Source organism: Bufo bufo, chromosome 6 (genome assembly GCF_905171765.1).
Source record: "Bufo bufo chromosome 6, aBufBuf1.1, whole genome shotgun sequence".
Classification (NCBI taxonomy): Eukaryota; Metazoa; Chordata; class Amphibia; order Anura; family Bufonidae; genus Bufo; species Bufo bufo.
In genome coordinates, this window is record NC_053394.1 from 69,109,101 (window position 1) to 69,135,978 (window position 26,878).

Consider the following 26,878-nt stretch of genomic DNA (forward strand, 5'->3'; position numbering starts at 1 on the left):
TACACGACTTTTTGTTCACTGTTATAATTTTTTTTGGGGGGGGGAAGGTAACTAAAGAATTTCAAATTGTGTGTTTTTTTTTTTTTCTGTTACGGTGTTCACATTTTCGGACATGCCGATACCTGATATGTTTATTTTTTCTGTTAATATATTTTTATATGGAAAATATGGAAAGGGGGTGATTTAAACTTTTAATATTTTTTTATTTAATAACAATTAGCCCTTATGGTGCTAGAACCTGGGATTCCTTGTCCTATTCGCCCTAACAGAGATCTATTAGGGTGAATAGGATTTTCACCTGATCCCTGCTGCACTGTTCTTTGTGCACACAGCAGCAAGGAGCTTACCATGGCAGGCGTGGAAGGCTTCACAAGTGTCCAGGCTGCCATAGTAAATGATCGGAGCACCACGATTTAATGGCAGGAGCTCTGATTGGAAGGCAGAGGGGGTCGCATACCTCTGCTTTGCCTCGATCAGCATGGATCGTGTCACCTGACACCTGAGGGGTTAAATGACAGGATTCGTCGGGATCGCTGTGCCCCATCATTGCAGCCGTGTGTCTGCTGTAGTATACAGCCGGCACCCGCCGTGTATGGAGCGGGCTCACTGCAGCAGCCCATTCAATATATTACATTAAAGGGGTTGTCAAGGATTAAAAAAACATGGCTACCTTCTTCGAGAAGCAGCACCACAACCTTTTATGGGTTATGTCTGACATTGAAGCTCAGCTCCATTAAAGTGAATAGAGCTAAGCTGCAATACCACATAAACACAAGGCACTGTTTCTGGAAGAAAGCAGCAATGCTTTTCTAATCCTGATAAACCTCTTTAACTCCACATGGTATTAAAATTGGAGAACTACTTTTCGTTGGTCATACACAGATCAAATTTGTGTATGATTAATCTAGTCCTTCACTGAATAAAGATTCTTTAGATATTAGACGTGTCAGTCAGAGCTGTACTGGCAGTACTGCAATCACAAACCTGGAGCTGCTGGAAGGACCAGGCCACGTTGGGTCTGTAATATTGTCAGCCCCTTCAATGCAGTGAATACTAATGAAGCTGTGTGGCCCTTCTGTGGATATGGGTTGACTAGGGCACTCTCCCAGCACACAGACATTTACTAAAGAAATTATTTTACAGATCTCTGTGGGGAACAGAACCACAGGCATTCTGCATGGCAGGCAGCAAGTTTACCACTACTCTATAGACCCTCATTGTTATAAGGACAAGGTTTTCTGTGCCTAAAAAGCTACTAAATAATATTATTGTTTTCTTCACAGTCACATATTAAATACAGTGTATTATTCTTAGTAGCATTTTAGGCACTTTTAATTTCCAGCTTTTCTTTTACTATAAAAAACTGGAATGTAAATGTTACATTGTTCTGCAAAGTTAATGTTACTAAGCAAAAAACATTACTATAAATGTGTAGCATACTTTCTATTAAATATCACAAAACACCATTTGGCATCCCTGGAATTCAACTGGTTAGTGAAATCTTTGTAATCATAATAACCTGCACAATTGTTTTCTTCCTTCATTTAATCCATTGATAGAAATTAAAATTGTAATTATGTGTATGACAAAATGGCCTGACGCAAAAAAAAAGTTACGCTTGTTATAGCAATAAATATGAGTAGGGCCGGTGGGGGTTCAAACAGTTTGCCTGTATGGGGGCCTGAAATTCCTGATGGCAGCCCTAATGTCAGTATTGCCCTGGTTTGGGTGTAACTAACTTATCATTTCTGTCAAATGTCCACTAACCAATTGAGTTGTAATGTAAATATAATTAAACATTTATTTCATTATATTTTTCATTGAAGAAACCACAAAGTATCACCATTTTTGTATTCTTTATTTTCAAAGCAGTCAGCGGACCATAAAGGGTTTACATCCACATTTTGACATATCAACCAGGTTTACGACTACAGACTGCATAGAATGTATATTGTTTCCTCTCTAGCTCGTCAAGACAAGTAGAAATTGGTGGTAAAATTGTTTATCAATCACTGGTCATTACAAGGCAGAATTTATCATAAAATGTATTGTACCATCCATTCACAATAGGTTTACAGCATGTACTAATTAGAAGTCATAAAATATGACAGATTATACTGGTTGTTTTGCCTGGCTGTGGCGCAATAATAATCTTGAGAAAATTAATATAAATATAATAGAATATGATACATGTTGTCAGTAGGCAACCACAGAAGTCCCACTGCAACTCAAATACTTGCATCTTGTTCAGTTTGGCTGCTCACACAGGTGGATGACCAGTCATCTGGACTTCAAACAAATTGGCAAAAATTCTGAGGAAACCATAGTGTTTCCAAAGATTGCTCAAAGAAGCTTTAAATGTTTAAAGAAATATGCTCAGTACCAAAGATCTATAGTATGAAACCTTTCATTGGATTAGAAGAAATTGGCCAAAATTGGTAAAGCTGTAGACTCTGCGAGGAGCAGCTGATTGTCGGGAAAGAAGCGTTCACTCGTTAAGTGGAGGTAAAGCACTGGATTTACATGCAGTGATCACCTCCACAGAATATGGAAGAGTGATGGATGCTGCTATCGCTCGTCCCCATCATTGTTCGTGTTCAGACACCACGATCTGCGGACCGGGAACGAGGATTGAGTATTTCGCTCAAGAACCCCAGTCTGACCCTGCTTGGAGATGACAATCTCTGAATAGCACCACTGGGGTTCTTAAGATTTAGGGTTCATTCAGACGACCGTATGAATGGGTTCACATCTGTTCCACAATGTGGCCTCAAAAGATGTGGACAGCACACTGTGTGCTGTCTGCATCTGTAGTTCCGTTCCTCAGCCCCGCACAAAGAGTGAGTCCTATTCTTGTCCAGATAAGAATAGTCATTTCTATAATAGTGGCGGGCATGTGCAGTCCATAAAATGCGGAACGCACATGGACGGTATCCGTGTTTTGCAGATATGCAATTTGCGGACCGCAAAACACTACGGCCATATGAATGTGCTCTTATAGACACCTGCAGCCTGTTGGAAATCAACGAGGAGCTGCTGATGTCATGTAAATGCATGATGTATGTAAATATCATTATCATGTATGTCACATAACTTTATACAGTACATAATAATATAATCTTCATATAAATGCTGTAGACCAAATAATATATAACACACATTCAGATTGTATGAGGCATTTATGCTTTTATATGATTCTGCAGGGATCATTATTGAATTCAGACTAGAGAAAACCTACCACTACTAAGAATATATTTTGGTATATTAATCAAATGCAATAGGGAAGATGTATAAAACAGTCTAAAAATTGTCTTTGTTACCCATAGCAACCAACCGCACTTTGATTGTTTGCTATTAGGGATGAGCGAATCAACATCGGATGAAACATCCAAAGTTGATTCGCATAATTCTTCGTTTGAATACTGTACGGAGCAAGCGCTCCGTACAGTATTAGAATGTATTGGCTCCTATAAGCTAAAGTTATTACTTTGTGAAGTCTCAAGAGACTTCGCACAATAACTTCATAAATCAACTTCTACTGTAAAAAAACATTTCCCGAACTCGGCTTCGGTTCTAAGGTACCAATTGCAAACGAAGCCGAGTTTGGAAAAAGTTTTTTACAGTAGAAATTGATTTATAAAGTTATTATGCGATGTCTCGTGAGACTTCGCGAAGTAATAACTTCGGCTCATAGGAGCCAATACATTCTAATACTGTACGGAGCGCTGGCTCCGTACAGTATTCAAACAAAGTATTATGAGAATCGACTTCGGATGTTTCATCCAAAGTCAATTCGCTCATCCCTAGTTGCTATGAGCAGAGAATAAAATATTTCTTAAGACAATTTTCATAAATCTGCCTGAATATGAATATGAATTAGGCCTATTTTTGTTTTCAGTTCTCAAAGGTCTAGTATAACCTATAAAATCAGTCCTGGGAAATGTCACTTATAACTGGAATGTATTCAATTTACCAGGAAAACACCCAATCACAAACCTCACAGAACATTACACTGTGTCTGGTTATACCTGAGAAGGCTGGAAATACCCTCATGGAGGAATACAATGTATAGTAGCAGCTTGTAGAGTGTATTGTAGACACAAACGTTCCTATAGGGTCTGCTCAGTATGGAGACACTATATGGACCATGTCTAGAGTCCTTTGTTAAAATATACAAGATCTGTACCGGGGCTCTTTGCTAGGATGTGATCACGGACCTCCGGCTCCAAACTGGATACTTTCATAGAGCTAAAGAGATAGTAAAAGAGAGAAAGTAAAGGTTTTCTTCCAGAATCAGAAAGAAAGAAAGAAAGAAAGAAAGGGAGCTAAGTTAAAACACAGCTAAAAACAGATGTGATAGATGGATGGATAGATAGATAGATAGATAGAGATTAATAGATAGATAGAGATTGATAGATAGATAGATAGATAGATAGATAGATAGATAGATAGATGATAGATAGACATGAGAGAGATTGATAGATAGATGTAAATAGATAGATGTAAATACCATATTTTCTGCTCTATAAGATGCACCCCCCCAAAAGTGGGGAAAAATAGCAGTGTGCGTCTTATGGGGCGAATGCTGCGGCCGTCGGGTGTATCGGCTGAGAGGGAGGAGGGGCTGGGGGCCGGCATCTGGTTCTGTAATGGCAGCGGGGCCCGGTGCAGTCACTGTATTCTACTACACCGGGCCCCGCTCACAGTAGTATCATCATATCTAACTTGTAGGTATTGTTAAACTATTCAAATATCATCTGAAATCCAGCGCTTTGCTTACTACTAACTTTGTAGCAGTCAGGAGGCCGGGCGGGCGCTCGCAGTGTGACTCACTACATCACCCGCCTGCTCTGCCAACTTTATGAATGAAGCAGGTGCATGATGTAGTGAGTCACACTGCGAGCGCCCGCCCGGCCTCCCCACTGCTACTAAGTTAGTAGTAAGCAAAGCACTGGATTTCAGATGATATTTGAATAGTTTAACAATACCTACAAGTTAGATATGATGATACTACTGTGAGCGGGGCCCGGTGTAGTAGAATACAGTAACTGCACCGGGCCCCGCTGCCATTACAGAACCAGATGCCGGCCCCCATTCACTACACAGGGACACTGTTATGGGGGATCTTTGGATAACACATTAGATAAGATGCTATATATGTGTCATCCACAGATCCCCCCATACCAGTGTCATGCCATCCACAGATGCCCCCATACCAGTGTCATGCCATCCACAGATGCCCCCATAACAGTGCAATCCACAGATGCCCCCATAATGATCCCCCATAACAGTGCCATCCACCGATGCCCCCATAACAGTGCCATTCACCGATGCCCCATAACAGTGCCATCCAAAGATGCCCCATAACAGTGCCATCCAAAGATGCCCCCATAACAGTGCCATTCACCGATGCCCCATAACAGTGCCATCCAAAGATGCCCCATAACAGTGCCATCCACAGATGCCCCCATAACAGTGCCATCCACAGATGCCCCCATGACAGTGCCATCCACAGATGCCACCATGACAGTGCCATCCACAGATCCCCCATAATAGTGTCATCCACAGACCACCATTAGTTCAAAACCCACCAAAAGCACACCTTTTGGTTCAAAATATTATTTTTCTTATTTTCCTCTTCAAAATCCTAGGTGCGTCTTATGGGCCGGTGCGTCTTATAGGGCGAAAAATACGGTAGATAGATAGATCCTTTCATAAGTACAAAACAATTTCAGATAGCATTAATAATTAACAAATAACTCCATCACTGTTACAGACCTGTTCCGTGGATTCATTACTTACCTCTTTTGAGGGAAAAGTGCACAACACAAAGGAGTTGCAAACACCAGACTAAAATGAAAAAAAAGAGCAAGAGGTTTATATTCTATGCAGATGCTGTTGAGTATTAGGCTCTATTCAGACGTCCGTATGAATGGTCCGGATCCGTTCCGTAATTATGAGAAACAGGTGCGGACCCATTTATTTTCAATGGGGCCGGAAAAGATGCAGACAGCACACAGTGTGCTGTCCGCATCCGCACTTCTGTTCCGCGGCCCCAAACTTCCGGCCCGCGTCTCCGCAAAAAAATAGAACATGTCCTATTCTTGTCCGCTATAATAGGCATTTTCTATTATAGTTCCGGTGATGTGCACATGGCCGCTGTCAGTGTTTTGCGGATCCGCAATTTGTGGATCCGCAAAACACTTACTGACGTGTGAATGGACCCTTAGGGTGAGGATACACTGCGACTATTTGTAGCGCGACTGATTGATTTTAACTCTCTACTGTAACTACAGCTGCAGTCCAAGTGAAGGCATTCAGATGAATGCGATCTTGTGGACTGCATCTGTCATTCAATAGTTAAAATCAATCAGTCGTGCTACAAAAAATCGCAGTGTATCTTGAACATAGAGGACCTCCGGTAAAGTGCTGAAGGGCACAACGGCCATCCTACATTCATTTCTACAGGAGTGTTGAAAATAGCCGAGCGGCATACTTGGCTATTTTCGGAAGTCCCATTGAAATCACTGGGAAGCACACCACGCACGCAAGTGTTCGATTTCCCTGCAGTGCAACTACAGTCTAATAAAAGTATTATGCCGTGTGTCCTGATGTGCCAGGTCCTCCCGTGGAAAGAGATACTCTTTCTTCTGTACAGTTGCTCTCCATTTAGTCTAATACAGGAGGCGATCTATCAGGGGTCTTGGAGTCGCCTCAAGATTCTGTAATACGTTTACCAGGCAAAGTACTGCTTCTGAAGCGTTAGGGATATCTTTGGCTTTTTTTCCCCAAAACTCAGGTCTAACACAGTACCTGGACAACTCCATGCATTCAACACCGCACTTTCCAACAATCTAAATTTTCTCAGGATTCTCCCACAAACCATTCTTGAGGAGTTTGCTGTATTGATGAGGAGAGTGATCCCCCCGTCTCTCCCTGTCTCCCCACCTTCTCACCAGTGACAGACGTCATGTATACAGGCAGATATACCGGAGTGTTCATAAACATAAGTCAACAAACTTACCAAAATCCAACTAGGCCAACTTGTAGTGGTGCGTTCATCCAGGGGTAGCGCTGTCGTCAGAATACAAGAGATACAAATCACTCAGGGCAACCAGAATAGATTTTATGCAGACGGTGATTCCATACGTCCTCCCTACAAGGTGGACCTTATAGATCTAAATCGTTTCCACTATCATACATTCTGTAAATTCCAGTAACACACAGCAGGTGTCCTCTGGCATCCCATTTACTGGAGAATATATGAAATGGGGTTGTCCCACAATAGGAACTTATCTACTACAGGATGGGGAATAAGTATCTGATTAGTGGGGGTCAGACTGCAGGGACCATTGATCACAAGAATAAGGTGCTGAACTGAATGCAGTGGTGGCCATTAGTGTTGAGCGAATCGAGGACTTCAATCTGAATTTCAGGAAAAATTTTCCCTGAAATGGGGGTAAAAATAAAAATAATCATACTGTGGTGAAGTGCATGATAGAGGTGGGCTGACGGCACTGGCGGATCCGAGCTGCTCAGAAGTGGCGGCCGCAGGGCACAGGGAGATGAGCGCTTCCATTGTGGAAGCGCTCATCTCCATAGTCATCTGTATCGTCATCCTCAGGACAGCGATACAGATGGCTGTGCTGCAAATGTGAACGGGCAGGGGAGGGAGAGGAGTGTCCCTTCCCCTTCCTCAGATAGGCTGCAGGCACTAAGCCGCCTGAGTCGTACAGCGCGGGACACAGGCCGGAAGAGGCCTGCACCGCATCGCTGACATGGAGGTAAGTTTTTTTTATATGTACAATAGTTTTACTGACACATTAGGTGGGGCCTCTTGTTACTGGCACATTAGGGGGGGAGGGCTCTTGTTACTGGCACATTAGGAGGGCCTCTTGTTACTGGCACATTAGGGGGGGGCCTTGTTACTGGCACATTAGGGGGGGCTCTTGTTACTGGCACATTAGGGGGCTCTTGTTACTGGCACCTGATTGGGGGGACTCCAGTGACTGGCACGTGATGGGGGGCTCTTATTACTGGCACGTGATGTGATGGGGGGCTCTTATTACTGGCATGTAATGGGGGCTCTTGTTACTGGCACATTATTGGGGGCACTTATTACTGGCACATTATTGGGGCACTTCTTACGGGCACATTATTGGTGGGCACTATAGGGGCATCTACTGAGGCCACAAAGAAGGGGCATTTTATATGGGGGGCTCTGTACAGTAGCATTTTATACTGGGACACATTATGGTGGCTACTATGGGGAAGTGGGGAGAGGAGTACTATGGGGTCATCTCCAGGGGGCACTAAGAAGGGGTATTTTATACCTGCAAATTGGCATCTAATGGGGCATTATATATGGGACATTTTATACTGCTACATTATGGGGGGCACTAGGAGGAAGGGGGAGAGAAGAACTATGGGGACATTTACTGGGGCACTATATAGGGGTATTTTATACTGGCACATTATGGGGGCACTATGGGGACATTAGCTCAACTGGGGGCATTACAAGGGGGTATTTTTTTTCACTGTCTATTATAAGGAGAAATATTTCTACTGGGGGGGGCATTATGGTGGGCTTTATTACTCCCCCATGGTATGAGCCCCCTAGTAGCAGCACCAGACTCTCCCTGCTCTGCTATCCCTCTGCCCCGTCTCCAAATCTTTATTATGAAATCTTTCTCATTAGGATAAAACACAACATCAGCTCCACCGAGCCCCCCAGCCAAAGTGTTAAAGTGGTGTCCGAGATCCCCAAGGGCCAAGTCAAGTAATTGTAAGTTTTAATGTGAAATATGTTTGTTATACACATATAGCATACACTGTGCCCCACAATATACAGTATACCTCTACACTGTGCCACACAATATACAGTATACCTCTACACTGTGCCACACAATATACAGTATACCTCTACACTGTGCCACACAATATACAGTATACCTCTACACTGTGCCACACAATATACAGTATACCTCTACACTGTGCCACACAATATACGATATACCTCTACACTGTGCCACACAATATACAGTATACCGCTACACTGTGCCACACAATATACAGTATACCGCTACATTGTGCCACACAATATACAGTATACCTCTACACTGTGCCACACAATATACAGTATACCGCTACACTGTGCCACACAATATACGGTATACCTCTACACTGTGCCACACAATATACAGTATACCGCTACACTGTGCCACACAATATACAGTATACCGCTACATTGTGCCACACAATATACAGTATACCTCTACACTGTGTCACACAATATACAGTATACCTCTACACTGTGCCAAACAATATACAGTATACCTCTACACTGTGCCACACAATATACGGTATACCTCTACACTGTGCCACACAATATACAGTATACCGCTACACTGTGCCACACAATATACAGTATACCGCTACATTGTGCCACACAATATACAGTATACCTCTACACTGTGTCACACAATATACAGTATACCTCTACACTGTGCCACACATTATACAGTATACCTCTACACTGTGCCACACAATATACAGTATACCTCTACACTGTGCCACACAATATACAGTATACCGCTACACTGTGCCACACAATATACAGTATACCGCTACATTGTGCCACACAATATACAGTATACCTCTACACTGTGTCACACAATATACAGTATACCTCTACACTGTGCCACACATTATACAGTATACCTCTACACTGTGCCACACAATATACAGTATACCTCTACACTGTGCCTCACAATATACAGTATACCTCTACACTGTGCCACACAATATACAGTATACCTCTACACTGTGCTACACAATATACAGTATACCGCTACATTGTGCCACACAATATACAGTATACCTCTACACTGTGCCACACAATATACAGTATACCTCTACACTGTGTAGTCTTGTGGCGGCGGACAGAAAATAATTTGGAAGTGCCCCTCTCGAGACCAGGCTCTGGATCCGCCACTGGCTGACGGTGTGTATCTCACCTGGGTTTTCAGTTTAGCTGGGTGAGATAACTGGAATCCAGAAATGGTGCTGCCCCCCCCCCCCCCCCCCCACAAAAAATGAATACATTGTTTTTTAATGCATTATATGTATCCCAAAATGGTGACATTATCTTGCAGAAAACCTTTCCATGCCATTCCTCATATTATTCCTTCTAAAAGTTTATGAATGAAATACCAGAAGTCTGCCATAAAGGCCTAGATGGGTGTTACCAGTTGGGGGGATGTCCCTGCACAGTCTTACACTGGCAGCACTGATTGGACAGTGTCAGACTGTGAATGGAAACACCCATTTAGACCTTTATGGCGGGCCTCTGGTAATTCATTCATAAAATTCTGAATGATAAAACATAGAGTTATAAGAGTAGAAGCTCCAGAATTGCAATTATATGGGGAATGTAAGTACTGTAGTTACTAAAACAGACAAGTCAGGAGAGGTGATGGGTCCTCTTTAATATACAGCATTTTACTGCACTGACTAAATGTGCAGTGTTAGGGCTCATGCACATGAACGTATTTTTTGTCCATGTCCGTACTGGTCTTTTTTGTGGCCCATATGCAAAACTATACATTTCAATAGGGCCGCAAAAAACGGAAATGACTCTTTGTGCATTCCGTGTGCATTCTGCAAAAAAACAGAACATGTCCTATTTTTGTCCGTTTTGCGGACAAGGACAGGCATAGTTACAATGGGTCTGCAAAAAAAAATGGACGTAACATGTTTTTTTTTGCAGATCCGTGTTTTGCAGACCTCAAAATATGTACGGTCGTGTGCACATGGGCCCTAACTGAATGAGAATTTATCCTGAATCGGGGGGGGGGGGGGGGGGGTCAATACTGAGACGTGTGTTTCCAGTAATATAAATGCTTACCTTAAGAAATGCTCTCTTCTCCAATATGTTCATTATCACTGGGGGGATTGCTAGGAAAAAAGCAAATTATTGCTGATTATTTGGACACTAAGCACTAAAGGAACATTCCAGGTAAAAGTAATCCATATTCTGAATAGTGCAGGGCCTGGAGGCGGAGCATGACACAGAGATAAAAGATTACAAAAGTCAGGACCTTGCCTCATTGACTAGCACAAGGGTGCATGGCACAGTGAAAGGGCACATCTACATGAAGATCCACTGCAGAGTTTGCCAATGAATGAGAAGCAAAATGAGTTACGTAGAGATTCTGACACAGATCTGCAGTGGAGTTACCTCTGTTGTCACCTTCTACTTTGCAAAGGGAGAAATCCCCAGTGGAACTCCGTGGCCTAAACTGACATGCTGCAGGTTGGACATTCACATTGCGGCTCACTTTACACTGCAGATTTTTTTTTGTGTGGACGAGATTTCAGAAAAACTCATCCACATTGTCGGTTTTGTAAAACGCTGCAGATTTTCAACACGCAAATCGAGGTGGCAACTTCACAGTGTATTTGCCACAAGCCCTGGAGGAGAGGAGGATTGGAGTGGTAGTGGCTCTTGGTGCAACAGTTAGGGCTCATGCACACAGCCGTTGTGCGGCCGTTCCGTGCATTGGGGACCGCAATTTGCGGTCCACAATGCACGGGCAACTGCCGTGCAGGTGCCAGGACGGATCAAGACCCATTCAACTAGAATGGGTCCGTGATACGTCCGCACCGCAAAAAAATAGAACATGTTCTATTTTTTGGCGGTGCAGAGGCACGGACAGAAACGCCACTTCCGTGGGGTTCCGATCCGTGCTTCCGTTCCGCATCTCCGTGATTGTGGACCCATTCAAGTTAATGGGTCCGCATCAGTGATGCTGGGTGCATGAGCCCTTATTTCACAGTGGCAATCCTCACACCGATGCTCCCTAGGGTCAAGCATTGATAGGAGGGCACGCCCTTCCTTCCCACAGCTTACAAGAAGACTTCTCAAAAATGTTCTTCCAGGGCCTCACACCCGGAGCTCACCAGTGATTGACTGAATGCTTCTTTTGCTGCTAGAAATACATTACAGGGGTATTTTGGCACAAATAAAATAATGACCCATGGCCTGCAAATAAAGAATCTTATAGTCCCCTCGCTGATCCAAACTGATCATAACTGATGTTCAAAATAACAGATTCATTTTTTTTTCGGTTCTTCTGACGGATCAGAAGAACGGAAAGCTAAACGGTGATTTTATCATTTGCAGACTAGGAACATTGTTTTACTTGTGTGGAATACCCCTTAAACTTGTAATTGACTTTCCTGGTACCAGTTCCAGGATGAAACGATCTGTGATAGAGCAATTTTGTTGGGACAGAAAAGTGGTGTCCTTGGGAATGTGGGTCTATTCTGATTGTTTGGAAGGCATGGCGCACCACGTCAAGAACCCGTGTGCACCTTACACTCAGGTGTGCACCACCAATGAGGCAAGCTGAAGCGATCGCCTCAGGCAGCACCAGGTAGAGGCAAGAGGGGGGCAGCCGAAGGCCCATGGCCTGAAGGGTAGGGGATAGGTAAAATAATTGGCATTGGGAAAGGGGTGTGCCGTTTCAGTTTTTGCCTTAGGCAGCAGAAAGGCTAGGTGCACCCCTGCTTACACTAGCCTGGAATATTGTATTACAGGTTTCCAGTAACTGAAGCAGAGCCAAAAGGATTTAGGAACTTTTTGGAGAGCTAAAGCCCATTCATTCTGGGAAATGATTGTTAGGGCTCATGCACACGACCGTGTGCTGGCCGGGCTCATGCTGCAGAGCACAAATTGCGGTCTGCAATGTACGGGCACCGACCGTAGGGCCGCCACATGTGGAACGCGGACCTATTCACTTGAATGGGGTCCGATATCCGCATCCGACGTTCCGCACCGCAAAAAAGTGGTGCATGCAGTGAGGAGGCACAGACCGAAAACCCACGGAAGCACTCCCTAGTGCTTCCGTGGACTTCCGATCCATGCCTCCGTTCCGCACTGCACCACATCTCCTGGATTGCAGACTCATTCAAGTGAATGGGTCCGCATCCGTGATGCTGGGTGCACACGGCCGGTGCCCGTCTATTGCAGACCCACTGTATGTGGGCCATAATACGGCCATGGCCGGGCAGCGGCTGTGTGCATGAGCCCTTAGTACAATATTATGGATTCTAGCAATGGGACCTCTTTAAAGAAACACTTTATACAGTGCATCAGAAATGTAGCTGTTTCCCTTTTTGGATAATTCATACCTATGGATATTTTTTTTTCTTTTCCCCCTTTTATTTTTAATAAAAAAATAAACAAATAAATCTGCCCTCAAATAAGAAAGTGCGTCATGCTTAAAGGGATTTGTGAAAAGCATGCTGCTTGGTATTATATGACCTTTCCAGTCGATTACTATTTTTTAATTAACGAACATTACTATGCATAGGCATGTAGTAGAAAAAGGTTCCACTCCTTACAGGAAAATATCAATTATCCCATGAAATGCCGAACATGGTGGTAAGTAACCTCAAACAAAGGAAGAAAATCTTCTGGAAAGTTCATCAAATATCAGCAGCAACTAAGACCTCAGCAGGACCACAGTAAACAAGGTGTTGCTGTTCCAAGGTAAAGAATTTTAACCATACAATACACACCCATAGCCGGAGCTGCCATGCCAATCCTAGATACCACCACCTGGGCAATGGCCTGCTGAGCAGCTTTTGTAGATTCTCCCAGTCTGTTTCCATTCTCATCTGTAATGGGGATCCCAAACTTCAATTCTCTGCATAATACATCAATAGTTAGATCATAAGAGAAATTCTAAAAAAAAAAAAGTCGATAAACTGAGACTTTAAACTTGAGGGTGAATGCTAAGGCGGTCTGCTTCATTACCTGGCACCTCACACAAGGTATGATGGAGGGCAAGAGTGAAAAAATAAATATAGAGCACTAGGGCAGAGATTTATTATCTTCCTACGCCAGTTTTCTGGTGGAAAAAAGTTGCAAAACCCATGTTTGCAGCTTTTTTAATGCCATTGTGAGTTCTTACTGTGCTCTCGCACAGTAGGGGATGTGGCAAAGGTGGGAGTCTCCGAACTGCCGTAAATTTCAGTTTAGGTACACGGACTGCAGGGGATGCACCTAATTTATGACAAGTCCTGCATCTCACCATAAATTAGGCTCATCCTCCAGCACCACAGGCAGGGGCAGACTGGTCATAGACCTTACAGGGAATTTTCCAGGTGGGCCCATGTCCATAGGGCAACTCGAGCTCCCCTCACTGCCACTTGCCAGGTACATACTAATGAGAGAACTAGAGGAATCATTATTAGTGCAGGAAGTCCAGGAAGAATGCTGAAGGTAGGGCTGGCATGATGTTGTGGTCCACATCTCAACCCCTAAGCCTACTGCTCCATATCCATTTTAGAGACAATTGGATGAGGAGGACAGAACGTGGCAGCTATTGATGGCCACCACAGAGGGGCAGCTTCTGGGGAGGTATTTTGTGCTGCACTGTGGTAATTGGTTCTGTGGGATGTTATTCTGTGCTGCACTATGATATTACTGACCCTACCTACTTGTGTTGCTCCACCTTTGTCAGTTTGGACCCACATTGGGGTCAAGTTTTTTTTAAATTCCCAGTCCGCCCCTGAGCATAGGGGATATCAAGACTGGTGTACAAAATCCCAGTCTTGATAAAATCTGCCCCTTGGAGACTAAGGAAAAGATACACAGCATCTGACTGAAGTTTCTTAAGCCCACCAGAGGACATGTGTATAATATGGATGTCCACTTTTAAGTAATTGTTGTTATTTCACATGCATGGTTAATCAACAAGATCTAATAGGATAGCTAGGTACTAGTTCCAGGGTCTTCTCCAAATTATCTTCTACTAGACCCTGGGGCCCTGTTTTAGTAGAGGTTCATTATTGTGTCAGAGTTTGGTACTGGTTGGCCGGTCCAACCATGGACACAAGGTGCAGGGTGGGGTGGAGACTAAAATAATCATTAGCTGTTCCAAGTTTTAATATGAGGCTCATTATGGGGTGACTTATCCAAACAACAGAGCAGTAGGAGCTGGCCCTAAATCGACTACAGACAATTAGACGACTATTGCAACCTACATCTACCGTGCAGTCATCATAATATTCCGTTCTCCTGAGCTGGTTTCCTGGAGTTGCTCTCTGCTGCCACCTGCTGTTCCAGGGCCACATATGAGACACTTTTCCATTTTTTTTTAGGTACAATACACAAGAATCCCATGACACATCAGCTAAAAAGAACCTGTCATCAGGTTTACCCCTCTAAATCATTCTCATCATGTTTTATGACTCACCAGTATACCTGCATTATTTAGAAAAACTAGTTTGAAAAATTCTTCAGCCATATGCAAATAATTAAGTGTCCACTGGGGCACATCTGGACCATGCAAATGACCTGGTCTTTCCACACAAATCTAGTCCCTCTACCTTTGATAAAATGAAACAAAGGACCGGCACTTCACTGATGAACAAATCTGTGGCTTTATTGAAGCATGGAGGAAACAGCGCTGTTTCCTCCATGCTTCAATAAAGCCACAGATTTGTTCATCAGTGAAGTGCCGGTCCTTTGTTTCATATTGTGAGTGGGCTTTCATACCCTGGACACGGGCACCACGACTCTGCCAGAGGAGTGCCGACCGTCTTCAATTTTTGTATTCTACCTTTGATAAAGGTGGTTGATGCCTCCTAGACCATCCACACATATTTTTTATTTACAGACATGGATTTATAGCTCTATAAAGCAGAGAACTGACTTGTGCGCAGAGTGGTAGCCCTCTTCTGGGGAGAGGACTTGATTTCATTCTGTGCATGCGCCAGTGCCAATGTAACTTCGGGGTCATCAGCTTTTACAGCCTTTTATTGACCATAGCAAAAATTTCACAAAATGGAGGTCTTCATGTGCGGTTCAAAGATGTGCCTTCCACTTGATATTTTTGTTGCAGCTGAATGACTGTAGAAGCCAATGACCTAGAAGGTACTTCAAGATCTTCAATCAAAGACATAGGGTCTGGCTTAGTGCCCATAGTCCAGAACACTTGCCTGGTTCAGATATGTCCAACACTTGAGAATAAATTTGCATATGAAGCAGGACATTTGAATAGGCGTACAGCTTGGTAGGTACAGTTTAGAAGAGTAAAACCTTGTGACAAGTTCCAGATAACCATATTTTCTAGCTCAATAAACAATTCTAATATCTGTGTTGCAAAGTGTGCTCTGGCTTCATGTCCAGTCTATTAGTGCTGATCTGGGCTGCCTAGACCTCCGATTTTTTCCTATGTAGTCATTCAACCTTTGGCCATCTACCTGTGTCTAATCGAGATCCTTCTCTCTAGATCTTCAGATTGTCTGATTGAAAAGTTGTCTGCTATTGACTGTTTCTGTTGGAAACCAGTTCAGGAACTGGAACTTGGGGATTTAGGGCTCATGCACACAAAGAGCAAGTCTGCAATATATGGGCCCTGGCCGTTTGCGCAACGCATCATAGATGCGAACCCTTTCACTTGAATGGGTCCGCAATCCGGAAGGAGCGGTGCGGAACAGAGGCACGGAAGCACTACTGAGTGCTTCTGTGGGGTTCCTCTCCGTGCCTCCACACCGCAAAAAAAAAAATAGAACATGTTCTATTTTTTTGCAGTGCGGACGGATCATGGACCCATTCAAGTTGAATGGGTCTGCATTCGTCTGCGGACACCGCACAGATGTTGCCCGTGCATTGGGGACCGCAAATTGCAGTCCTCAATGCACGGAACGGCCAGCACACTTAGGCCTCATGCACACAGCCGTTGTTTTGGTCCGCATCCGCGCCGCTGTTTTGGCGGCTCGGATGCGGACCCATTCAATTTAATGGGGCCGCAAAAGATGCGGACAGCACTCTGTGTGCTGTCCGCATCCGTTGCTCCGTTCCGTGGCCCCGTCAAAAAAATATAACATGTCCTATTCTTGCCCGCGCTTTGCGGACAAGAATAGGGAGTTATATGTAAAGGCTGTCCGTGCCGTTCCGCAAATTGCGGAACGCGCATGGGCGCCATCCGTGTTTTGCGGACCGCAAAACACACCATGGTCATGTGCATGCGGCCTTACTCTGAGAATACGGACATGTCTCTGAGGAGGCTTAGTGGTCACTGTACTTTCGCGCAACTTTGCATAAATCAATAGTGCAGGTGAATATATGAAATTGTGTAATATATTGTATCGGAGAAAAATTTCTTGTTCTCCAGTTATCTTTTTAAGATATAAGATAAAATAAGATAAAAAGTTATTATTTCCAGAGAACCTCATTAACCCAAATCTGTTAGGGGGCCGAATCCTGGTTTGTTACAACTTGTCATGAATCAGTCAGTATAAAGTCAGGCCGGACAGGAGCGCAGCGGTGGGGGAGGACGTGCATGAAGGGGCTTGGCGGTGAAGGACAGGTGAGGAAAGGGTAAAATGTGAGTGGGGGCGGGATTGGAGAAGAGGCGCGAGTTGCTAGGGCGGCGGGGGGCGTGGCCAGAGCGGAGGCAGAGGAAGAAGGCGGAAGTAAGAGCAGTGCGGCCAGGGGACTGAAACGGACGGACAGTATCATGTCGGCTCCTGTGATGACGGTGGAGGAGATGCTGGAGAGGTTGCGGAGAGAAGCGGAGGTGCGGGGGCCTGGCTGGCTGCAGGAGCAGGTTGGTGCATGCATAGTTTCACCTGCTCCTGCGGCTACCCCCATTGTTAGGGCTGCCCGGCCGCAGCGGAGTATTCCACCGGCGCGCTTAAGCCCTGAAGTCACCCCCCGGGCCCGGCGCCGAGTAGGGAGCCCCCCTGTGGACCCTCGGCGGCTGAGAGCGGCCGCTCAGCCTTCCGCGAGCCGCTCTCGCCATGGGAGAAATCCCAATACACGGCGGGGCCCTGAGAGGAGCGGGACGCCCCTTCCCCCGCTCCTTGCGGCTGTGCAACTGGATTCAGGACCAGGAACGGTGGACCGGCCCAGTCCCTCCTTCAGCGGGCGGTCCACTCGGCTTATAGATGACATCCGGGTTCCTCGGGCTGCACTGGTGGGAGACGAATACCAGCGCAGGTCCAGAGAAGATTTGAGCAGTGTGGAAGAAGGTCCCCTTGCAGTGGTGGGTGCCGCGGTCTCGTCCCGGTGTCCGCCCAGCGTGGTGCAGAGGGTCGTGCAGGTGGTCCAGGAGGAACAGCCGTCGACGTCCAGGAGCTATGACGGTGAAGTGTCCGTGCGGCGGGAGTCAGGATCTACGGCAGCGGGAGTAACAGCGCCCGTGGTGCCTGGTGAGATTGCTTGGGGCTCCATGTTAGCGCAGGGTTTCCCGGTTGGTGGGGGGGGGGGACCATGGGTGATTTTAGTAAGGGTTTGGGGCAGTTTCTGGGGGGATTGGCGGGATGGTTGTCAGGTATGGGGGCTGGCGCCGGGTCTCCGTTGCCGGGGTGGGGAGTGGTGCCGGGGTCAGGGGCAGGGACGCAGGTGGTTACGGCGGGGTCGGTGTCAGTGGAGACGCAGGCGGGGGGAGAGGAGGAGGTGCAGAGGTTGGATGATAGGGCTCGCGGTGAGGTGTACGTGTGCTTTGAGGGGCCGCTGGGGGCTCATTTGAAGCAGGAAGTGAGGGAAAAGATCTGGAAGGGTGAGTACGTGGAGATATTCTCGCTGCTCCCATTAGAAAGGTTTAACCTGGAGAGGGGTAAGAAGGATGAGGAAAAAAAGGAGGATGAGGATAAGCGTCGGCATCGATTGATGATTGGCTACAGGCGTTTGTCATATTAGCAAGTGTCATTGGGGAAAGGTCTCCGGAATGTTGTTCGGCGCTGTTTTGCTATCAGGACGCTATTGGGGAAGCTTATAGGGTTTATGGTGGTGTGGGTTGGCTCCGTTACGATGAGCAGTTCCGGCAGCGTAAGGCGGTGAGACCCGATATCCGGTGGGATCATAAGGATATTGGGTTGTGGTTGAGGGTGACGGCGCCTCCTAGAGCTGGGCAGTCCTTTCTGGGGGAGTCCGGGGGGTCATCCCCGGGTGCTTTGGCAGCGGCATCGGCAAAAGGGTTGTGTTTCCTTTTCAATGAAGGAAATTGCAGATTTGGGGCCAAGTGCAAATTTAAGCACGAGTGCACGGGGTGTGGGGGAGCCCATGGAGCTAACCGTTGCTTCAAAGGGGGAAGGAATAGGGGGGGTGAGGGTGCTGGAAAAGGGACGGACGCCGGTGCGGGTGGAAGAGATGCAGGTGTTCCTAGATAGATATCCGGATCGGGTTGCGGCTGGTTTGTTGGGGGATGGTTTTAGGTTTGGTTTTCGTATTCCATCGGTTGTTACGGCGGGGCCTATGGTTCCTAAGAATCTTAGGTCTGCGCTTGTTCACGCGGGAGTGGTGGCGGAGAAGTTGAGGAAGGAGGTGGAGTTGGGGCGGATGGCGGGTCCATTCAAGGAGCCGCCGATTAGGGGGTTGAGGGTGTCTCCGCTAGGTGTGGTGCCGAAGAAGGAGCCGAACAAGTTTCGGCTCATTCATCACTTGTCTTATCCGAAAGGGGCGTCGGTCAATGATGGTATAGATCCTGAACTTTGTTCGGTGGTCTACACTTCCTTTGATGCGGCTGTAAAATGGGTGAGGCGGTTGGGGGGGGGGCGTTGATGGCTAAGGTTGATGTGGAGGCGGCGTTTCGCTTGCTTCCGGTGCACGTGGAGAGCATGGGTTTGTTTGGCTGTTTTTGGGATGGGGAATATTTTGTGGATAGGTGCTTGCCGATGGGGTGCTCTCTTTCGTGTGCGTATTTTGAGACCTTTAGCTCGTTTCTAGAATGGGTAGTGGTGGAAGTTTCAGGTTGTTCATCCGTTATCCATTATTTAGACGATTTTTTATGTTTGGGGGCGGCGAATTCACGGGTTTGTTCGTTGTTGCTGCATACGGTGCAGTCGGTTTTTGCGCGCTTTGGGGTACCGTTGGCGCGGGAGAAGACGTTGGGTCCGGTGACGGAATTGTGTTTTTTGGGGATTGTTATAGATACGGAGCTGATGGAGTGTAGGCTTCCCCAGGATAAGTTGGTGGATTTGCGTCAGGAGATTGATAGGGCCATTGGGAGGGAGAAGATTAGGTTGCGGGATTTGCAGTCATTGTTAGGTAAATTGAATTTTGCTTGTCAAATTATGCCAATGGGTAGAATTTTTTGTAGAAGGTTGGCCGCGGCTACGGCGGGGGTATCGGCGCAGTATCATTTTATCAGGTTACGGAAGGAGTTAAAAGGGGATTTGAGGGTGTGGGCGGAGTTTTTGGGTCAGTACAATGGCAGGTCTTTGGTGATGGCGGAGTTGTGTGATAGCGTGGATTTTGAGTTATATACGGACACGTCGGGGGAGGTGGGTTTTGGTGCCTATTGCCAGGGACAATGGTGTGCGGGCGTGTGGCCAGATTCATGGGTAAGTCGTGGGTGGGTTAGGAACATGGCCTTGTTAGAACTTTTTCCAATTGTGATGGCGGTGGTGTTGTGGGGCGAGAAATTAGAAAATAGGAAGGTGCGCTTTCATTGTGACAATTTGGGGGTGTTTCAGGCTGTCAACAGTTTGTCCGCATCTTCTCCGCCGGTGGTTAGGCTGTTACAGTTTCTGGTATTGCGATGTTTGTCGATTAACATGTGGTTGGTGGCTGAACATGTGGCTGGAGTGGCTAATTCAGTGGCGGATTCTCTTTCTCGTTTACAGTGGGAGCGGTTCAGGCTTCTTGCGCCAGAAGCGGAGGTGGAGGGTCTGGAGTGTCCGCCGTGGCTGTGGGGTATCCTGGAGGAGAAGTGATGGGGATGTTGAGGGATTCGTTGAGTCCGGGTACTTGGAGGGAGTATGGTAAGGCGTGGACGACCTGGGAAACTTGGAATGGGACTTGGGGGGCTGGTGGTGGTGATGGGGATGTGAGGTTGTTGATGTTGTTGGGGCAGTTGAAGAGCGAGGGGTGGTCGGTGTCAAAGGTGAATCATCTTATTGCGGGCGTAGCGTTTGGTTTTAAGTTGCGGGGGTTACCGGATTTGACTAAGAGTTTTTTTGCGCGGCAGGTTTTGAAGGGTTGACGTAGGGGTGCAGGCAGGGTGCCGGACTGTCGGAGGCCGGTGTCTTTTGAGTTGTTGGTGCAAATGGGTGAGAAGTTGAGTTGTGTTTGTAGCTCCGGGTGGGAGCTGGGGCTGTTTAAGGCTGCGTTTGCTTTGGCGTTTTTCGGTGCTTTCTGCTTGGGGGAGTTGGTGTGTGACAGTGTTAGTAGAGTGGGGGGGCTTAGGAGTGAGGATGTCGAGTTAGCGGGGGATAGGTTGCATGTCCGGATTCGCAGGTCAAAGACGGATCAGGAGAGTAGGGGGCAGCGTTTTACGTTGTTTTCAGTTCCAGGGTGTAGTATGTGCCCAGTCCGGTGTGCAGGGTCTTATGGTGCGGGTCTGCAGAGTAACGAGGTTCCGTTTCTGAGGCATGAGGATGGTTCCTTTTTGTCGAGGTTTCAGTTTCTGGCGGTCTTTAAAAAATGTTTAAAGGTTTTGGGTGTGCCGGTCAAGGATTATTCTGGTCATTCGTTCAGAATTGGTGCAGCAACTGAGGCAGCCAGGCTGGGCGCCAGTGAGGAGGTGATCAGGAGGATTGGGCGTTGGGAGTCGGTCGGACGACGGCGGCTTTGGTGTGGATTTTGGGGCACTCCTATGTGTTCTGGGGTGCGATCAGAGCGGATGTGAGGCCGAGCGGGCGACAGTTGGGTATTAGTCCGGAGTTGGCTACGGTTAGGTGGTTAGGCGTGAGAGGTATGTTGTGGGGCGGAGTGTTGCGGGAGGTGCATCATTTCGTTCGGTTGGATCGGCCTCCGGATGTGTTGGTTTTGCATGTGGGGGGGAATGATTTGGGCAAGCGTCCTTTTAGGGAATTGGTTCGTGACGTTAAGTTTGACTTGCTCAGGATCTGGGCGTTGTTTCCGGGGGTGATCACAGTTTGGTCGGACATTGTTCCGCGTAAGGCGTGGAGGGGTGCGAGGTCAGTGGAGAGTCTTAATAAGGCTCGGATCAAGGTGAATAGAGCAGTGGGCCGGTTTATGGCGAGGAATGGCGGTGTTGTGGTGCGGCATGAGGTATTGGAGAAGGGTGAGGGTGCATTTTGGAGAGCAGATGGAGTGCACCTGAATGCGGTGGGAACGGATTTGTGGTCTCTGGGGCTCCAGAGTGGTGTGGAAATAGCTCTGCGTATGTGGAGGGACGCGCAGGGTTGAGGGGGTCAAGCTGCGCGTTCTTGGAGGCGGGGGAGGTCCTTGAAGTGGAGGAATATGGTGGTACCTGAGGATGGGAGGGCCCCGCGGGAGGGGCTGGACTCTCATTGAGGAGCTGGTAGGAACTAATTACGCGTCCATCAGTTGCTGCCTCCGAGCTGGGTTCAACGGCTGGGGGCAAGATGGAGACGCAGGTGTTCCAGCGTTTATGATGTTATTGGGGCTTCTAGGACCTCCCTCGTCATTGGTTAAATTATGTTATATATTTTGTATTTATTCAATAAACGGCTGCTGTGGCCGATTAAATCCAAGCAGTGGTGTGGTGTGTTTATTTCTAGGGGTTAGGGTGAGGGGTTGTGGGTAAGGTGATGGTTAAGCTAGTGGGACTGAACAAATAGCCAATGCCCTCTTCATGTCCATGACATAATGGTTTACTGCAAAGAAACACACTTACCTTTGTCTCATAAGAGGGATGTTGATGCAGTTAGCCGCAGCAACAGCAGCAAAAGGCACAAAGCGCCCGATTAATGAGGGAAGGCTCTGAAATACATAATGGGAGAGAACTGTTCATAAATGCAAAGTGGAAGCACATTGTAAAAACTTTCCCATCTAAAGCTGAAATTTTACCTTCGCTTGCTTCTGCTATCTTGTCAATTTTTCTTCCAGAATTTATAAAACCCACATACTGTATAATAATTGGTCTATTTTCACTGGTAACAACTACTGTACCTTTCTTTTTCGTGATAATGAGAGGTTGCATTTTGAAGGTAGTCAACCCTTATCTTTTTGTCATACATCTTTATATTCATGTGAGGATGTTTTCAGATTTTATATTGCTGTTTTTATCCCTTTAATATTATTTATTATTTTTATGGATATTTTGCAGGCCCTAATTATTTGTGGCATGTATTTTGGTTGAAAAAGGCCAAGTAGCATTGGCTTGCTTGAGAAAGTAGCGTCACAAGTAGCATCTAGTACACTGTTACCCACCTCCACCATGCCCTTTGGGATGGTGAACACTATGTTTAAGTGTATTTTATATTTGCATTAGTAAAAAGATAAAGTAAATGACTTTCTGCGTCCCGGCATTTTTGTATGGATTTGATGGAGGGATGTGGATCCCTGTGCTTACGGATGGTGATATAACGTGAGTACTGACTGCTTTATGTATACGAATTAGGATGCATTCACACGGCCGTGTTCGGAAACCATTCCATGTGCTTCCAGGTCCATGTGGCCGCCCTGCCTTTGGCTGTAACATGCGGATCATGAACCCATTGAAATCAATGAGTCTGCACTGAGATGCTGCGTGCAAATGGCCGGTGTTCGTGTCTTGCGGAGCCGCAGTTTGCGGTCTACCAAACAGACACGGTCGTTAGTTCTTCATACAGCATAGGAAAAATTAATTGGCAAATCCAATGCTTCATAACATCATTATGTGGCTTTGGTTCTTCATTTATCAGAATATATACAGATTGATAATAGCAGTGATGTCTTCTTAATTCAATTGTTTGTAATAACCAGGATTAAATTCGGGCACACCAAATTTCTGCACCTGTCTCCAGCGTGGAGAATCTTTATTAATAAATCCATACATTTTTATACCCATAACTAGAGATGGCCTTGCGGTTCGCCCGGCGGTCGTTTTGCGGCGAACTTTGCATGTTCGCGATTCGCCAAACATGCGAACATATGGAGAAATACGCGCCCGCCATATTCTTTTACATTATGAAGAACTTTGACCCATGACACATCCATCAGGTGGTAGAGGACAGCCAATTGAGACATTTCAGCACATGGACATACCCCCTACCTAATTAATAGACCTGATCTGGCCGCCATTTTACATTCAGTGTTTTGCCAGTGTAGGGAGAGGTTGCTGTGTGGAGCAGGGACAGACTGTTAGGGACACAAATCACTAGCTAATAGGGCCACAAAAATCATTTTAAGCACTAGTATAGGTGTGCTATCGATAGGTGTGATACACAGAGGGGTGCGATATACTTATAATATACTTTTATAATGAGTCAAAAACACATAGATCTATATAGTGATCACCTGGAAGTCAGGGGCCTAGGGGCTAGGGGCTTACTAGGGCCATTTTTATATAGGGTAAGGTTCCGGACAGGGTCGCTCTTATCAGGGCGGGTGGTCTGTGGTTAGGCTATCAGGGCAGGAATAGCACCCCCCTGGCAATATCAGGGACAGTTCTTTGCCCACCCTGTCCTTCAATACCACATCATCATCTAGCCCAGGGATAGATGCTTTTTTGCTTTCCCTCCTGGATTTATCAATGTGCACTGGAACCCCCCGGATTGTGGTAGGACAATATGGTTTCTGATTTGGTGCCACCGAGCACCTGATTTAGTGCCGCCGAGCACTTGTTATTGCCTACCACATCTATGCTTTTTGCTTAAAGGGGTTCTGCACTTTGTTTTAACTGATGATCTATCCTCTGGATAGATCATCAGCATCTGATCGGCGGGGGTCCGACACCCGGGACCCCCACCGATCAGCTGTTTGAGAAGGCAGCGGCGCTTCAGCAGCGCCACGGCCTTCTCGCTGTTTACCGCTGGACCAGTGACGTCACGACTAGTATCAACTAGCGTGGGCAGGGCGAAGCTCTGTCCACTTGAATGGAGCTTAGCCCTGCCCACGCTAATTGATACTAGTCGTGACGTCACTGGGCCAGCAGTAAACAGTGAGAAGGCCGCGCCGCTGCTGGAGCGCCACTGCTGCCTTCTCAAACAGCTGATCGGCGGGGGTCCTGGGTGTCGGACCCCCGCCGATCGGATGCTGATGATCTATCCAGAGGATAGATCATCAGTTAAAACAAAGTGCAGAACCCCTTCAACTTTAATAATGTAATTTATTTTTATTTTGAGGAATATCATTTCCATTCACACTTCCGCAAAATGGGTTCGCACCCGTTCCGCAATTTTGCGGAACGGGTGCAGACCCATTCATGTTCAATGGGGCCGAAATGTGCTGTCCGCATCCACATTTGCGGATCCGCATCCGCATTTGCGGATCCGCACTTCCGCATCTGTGCTTCCGTTTCCGCCAAAAAATAGGACATGTCCTATTCTTGTCCGCAATTGCAGACAAGATTAAGCATTTTCTATTATAGTGCCGGCGATGTGCGGTCCACAAATTGCGGAATGCACATTGCCGATGTCCGTGTTTCGCGGATCCGCAAAACACTTACAGACGTGTGAATGGACCCTCATAGTAACATTATTAAAGGTTACGTTTTACCTTTATGTGTATTCTAATGGATTGCCTTCCTTGTACAATGTTATAATATACTTTCTATGTTAGAAAGTATATTATAGCGCATTTGTATTGTGCGGCAGTTGTGTGCGGTTCTGCCGCGATACTGCAGGTATATAGAGGGACAAGCGTTATTGGAACAAATAATTTCTACTGGTGTGATATACCAGTCACCCCCCAAAAAAACTGATTGAAGCGGGGTGTTATATACCAATATACTTTCTTTATAGTGCATTTGGGTACTGTATAGTGCATTTGCGCCTGCGCATACGCGAAAAATATATTGCCGATATTTCGCATTGAAAAAAATAATAAATGGAGATCGCAAATTTGAATAATACATCTGGTATGTCACTGTCCATGTTGTGTGACTATTTGTGCACTTCTAGTAATTATTACGTGGCTGCAAATATGAGCTGAAGGTTTTTCAGGTTCGCCTGCAATTAAAATAAATGGGACCCAACGCAAACTTGCGGTTCGCAAACATTTGATCGCGAACCGTCCCGGCAGATGTTCGTCCATCACTACCCATAACCTCTTGTACAGTCATTCCATTTGTCCATATTAAAGGGTTAAAACTTTTTAATCACTTATCTGGAAGACTTTCTCACCTTTCTATGGATGGGCTGTAGCTCATCAATCACCTGCATCTAGTAGGATGCATTGCAATTAACTCTTGTTAACCCCTTCCTCCCCTTGGAAGAGACTGGTAAAGACTAACAATAGCTGGATAACAGTTAGAAAGAGGGGTAGAGGAAAGAGTGCCAGGGAGGCTAGCCCTGATCTGACACACCCCAACAAGTTTGCATGGTTGGCAGATGAGGGGGATGTCAGTCCAGGGACGGCACTGCTGCAGCCGGACACTTTCTTTGCCAGTCAGGGGAATGTCGGCTCCAGTAAGCAGGAGACCAGGAGAGCAGGGCAGGCCAGACAGGTGCTGGTATTGGGAGACTCAATTATTAGGGGTACTGATAGGGCGATCTGTCACAAAGACCGGGATCATCGAACGGTGTGTTGTCTTCCTGGCGCTCGAGTTCGACACCTCGCGGATCGTGTTGACAGATTACTGTGAGGGGCTCGAGAAGATCCAGCAGTCATGGTCCATATCGGAACCAATGACAAAGTTAGAGTTAGGTGAAGCGTCCTTAAAAATGATTTTAGGGATTTAGGTCACAAGCTTAGGACAAGGACCTATTTTCCAAAATACTGCCTGTACCACGAGCCACACAAGAAAGGCAGCGGGAGATTAGGGAGGTTAACAAGTGGCTCAAGAACCGGTGTAGGAAGGAGGGGTTTGGGTTCCTGGAGAAGTGGGCCGACTTCACGGTCGGCTACAGGCTCTATCGTAGGGACCGGCTGCACCTCAATGGGGAAGGGGCAGCTGTGTTGGGGGAGAAGATGGCTAGAAGGTCGGCGGAGTGTTTAATCTAGGGACTG

General features: G+C 46.4%; 1 protein-coding gene across 1 annotated transcript in view; it reads right to left on the bottom strand.

The window, feature by feature from the left end:
- Positions 1 to 3,473: 3,473 nt before the first annotated feature.
- SFXN3 (sideroflexin 3) overlaps positions 3,474 to 26,878 on the bottom strand; it is a 49,244-nt gene continuing 25,839 nt past the window's right edge. Inside the window, exons 6-11 of the mRNA XM_040436929.1 lie at positions 22,623 to 22,708; positions 13,585 to 13,712; positions 10,907 to 10,956; positions 7,025 to 7,074; positions 5,803 to 5,850; positions 3,474 to 4,248 (exon numbers count right to left, since the gene is read on the bottom strand). Coding sequence (XP_040292863.1) covers positions 4,152 to 4,248; positions 5,803 to 5,850; positions 7,025 to 7,074; positions 10,907 to 10,956; positions 13,585 to 13,712; positions 22,623 to 22,708 — 459 coding nt within the window. The 3' untranslated portion in view covers positions 3,474 to 4,151. The remainder of the gene's footprint in view (positions 4,249 to 5,802; positions 5,851 to 7,024; positions 7,075 to 10,906; positions 10,957 to 13,584; positions 13,713 to 22,622; positions 22,709 to 26,878) is intronic.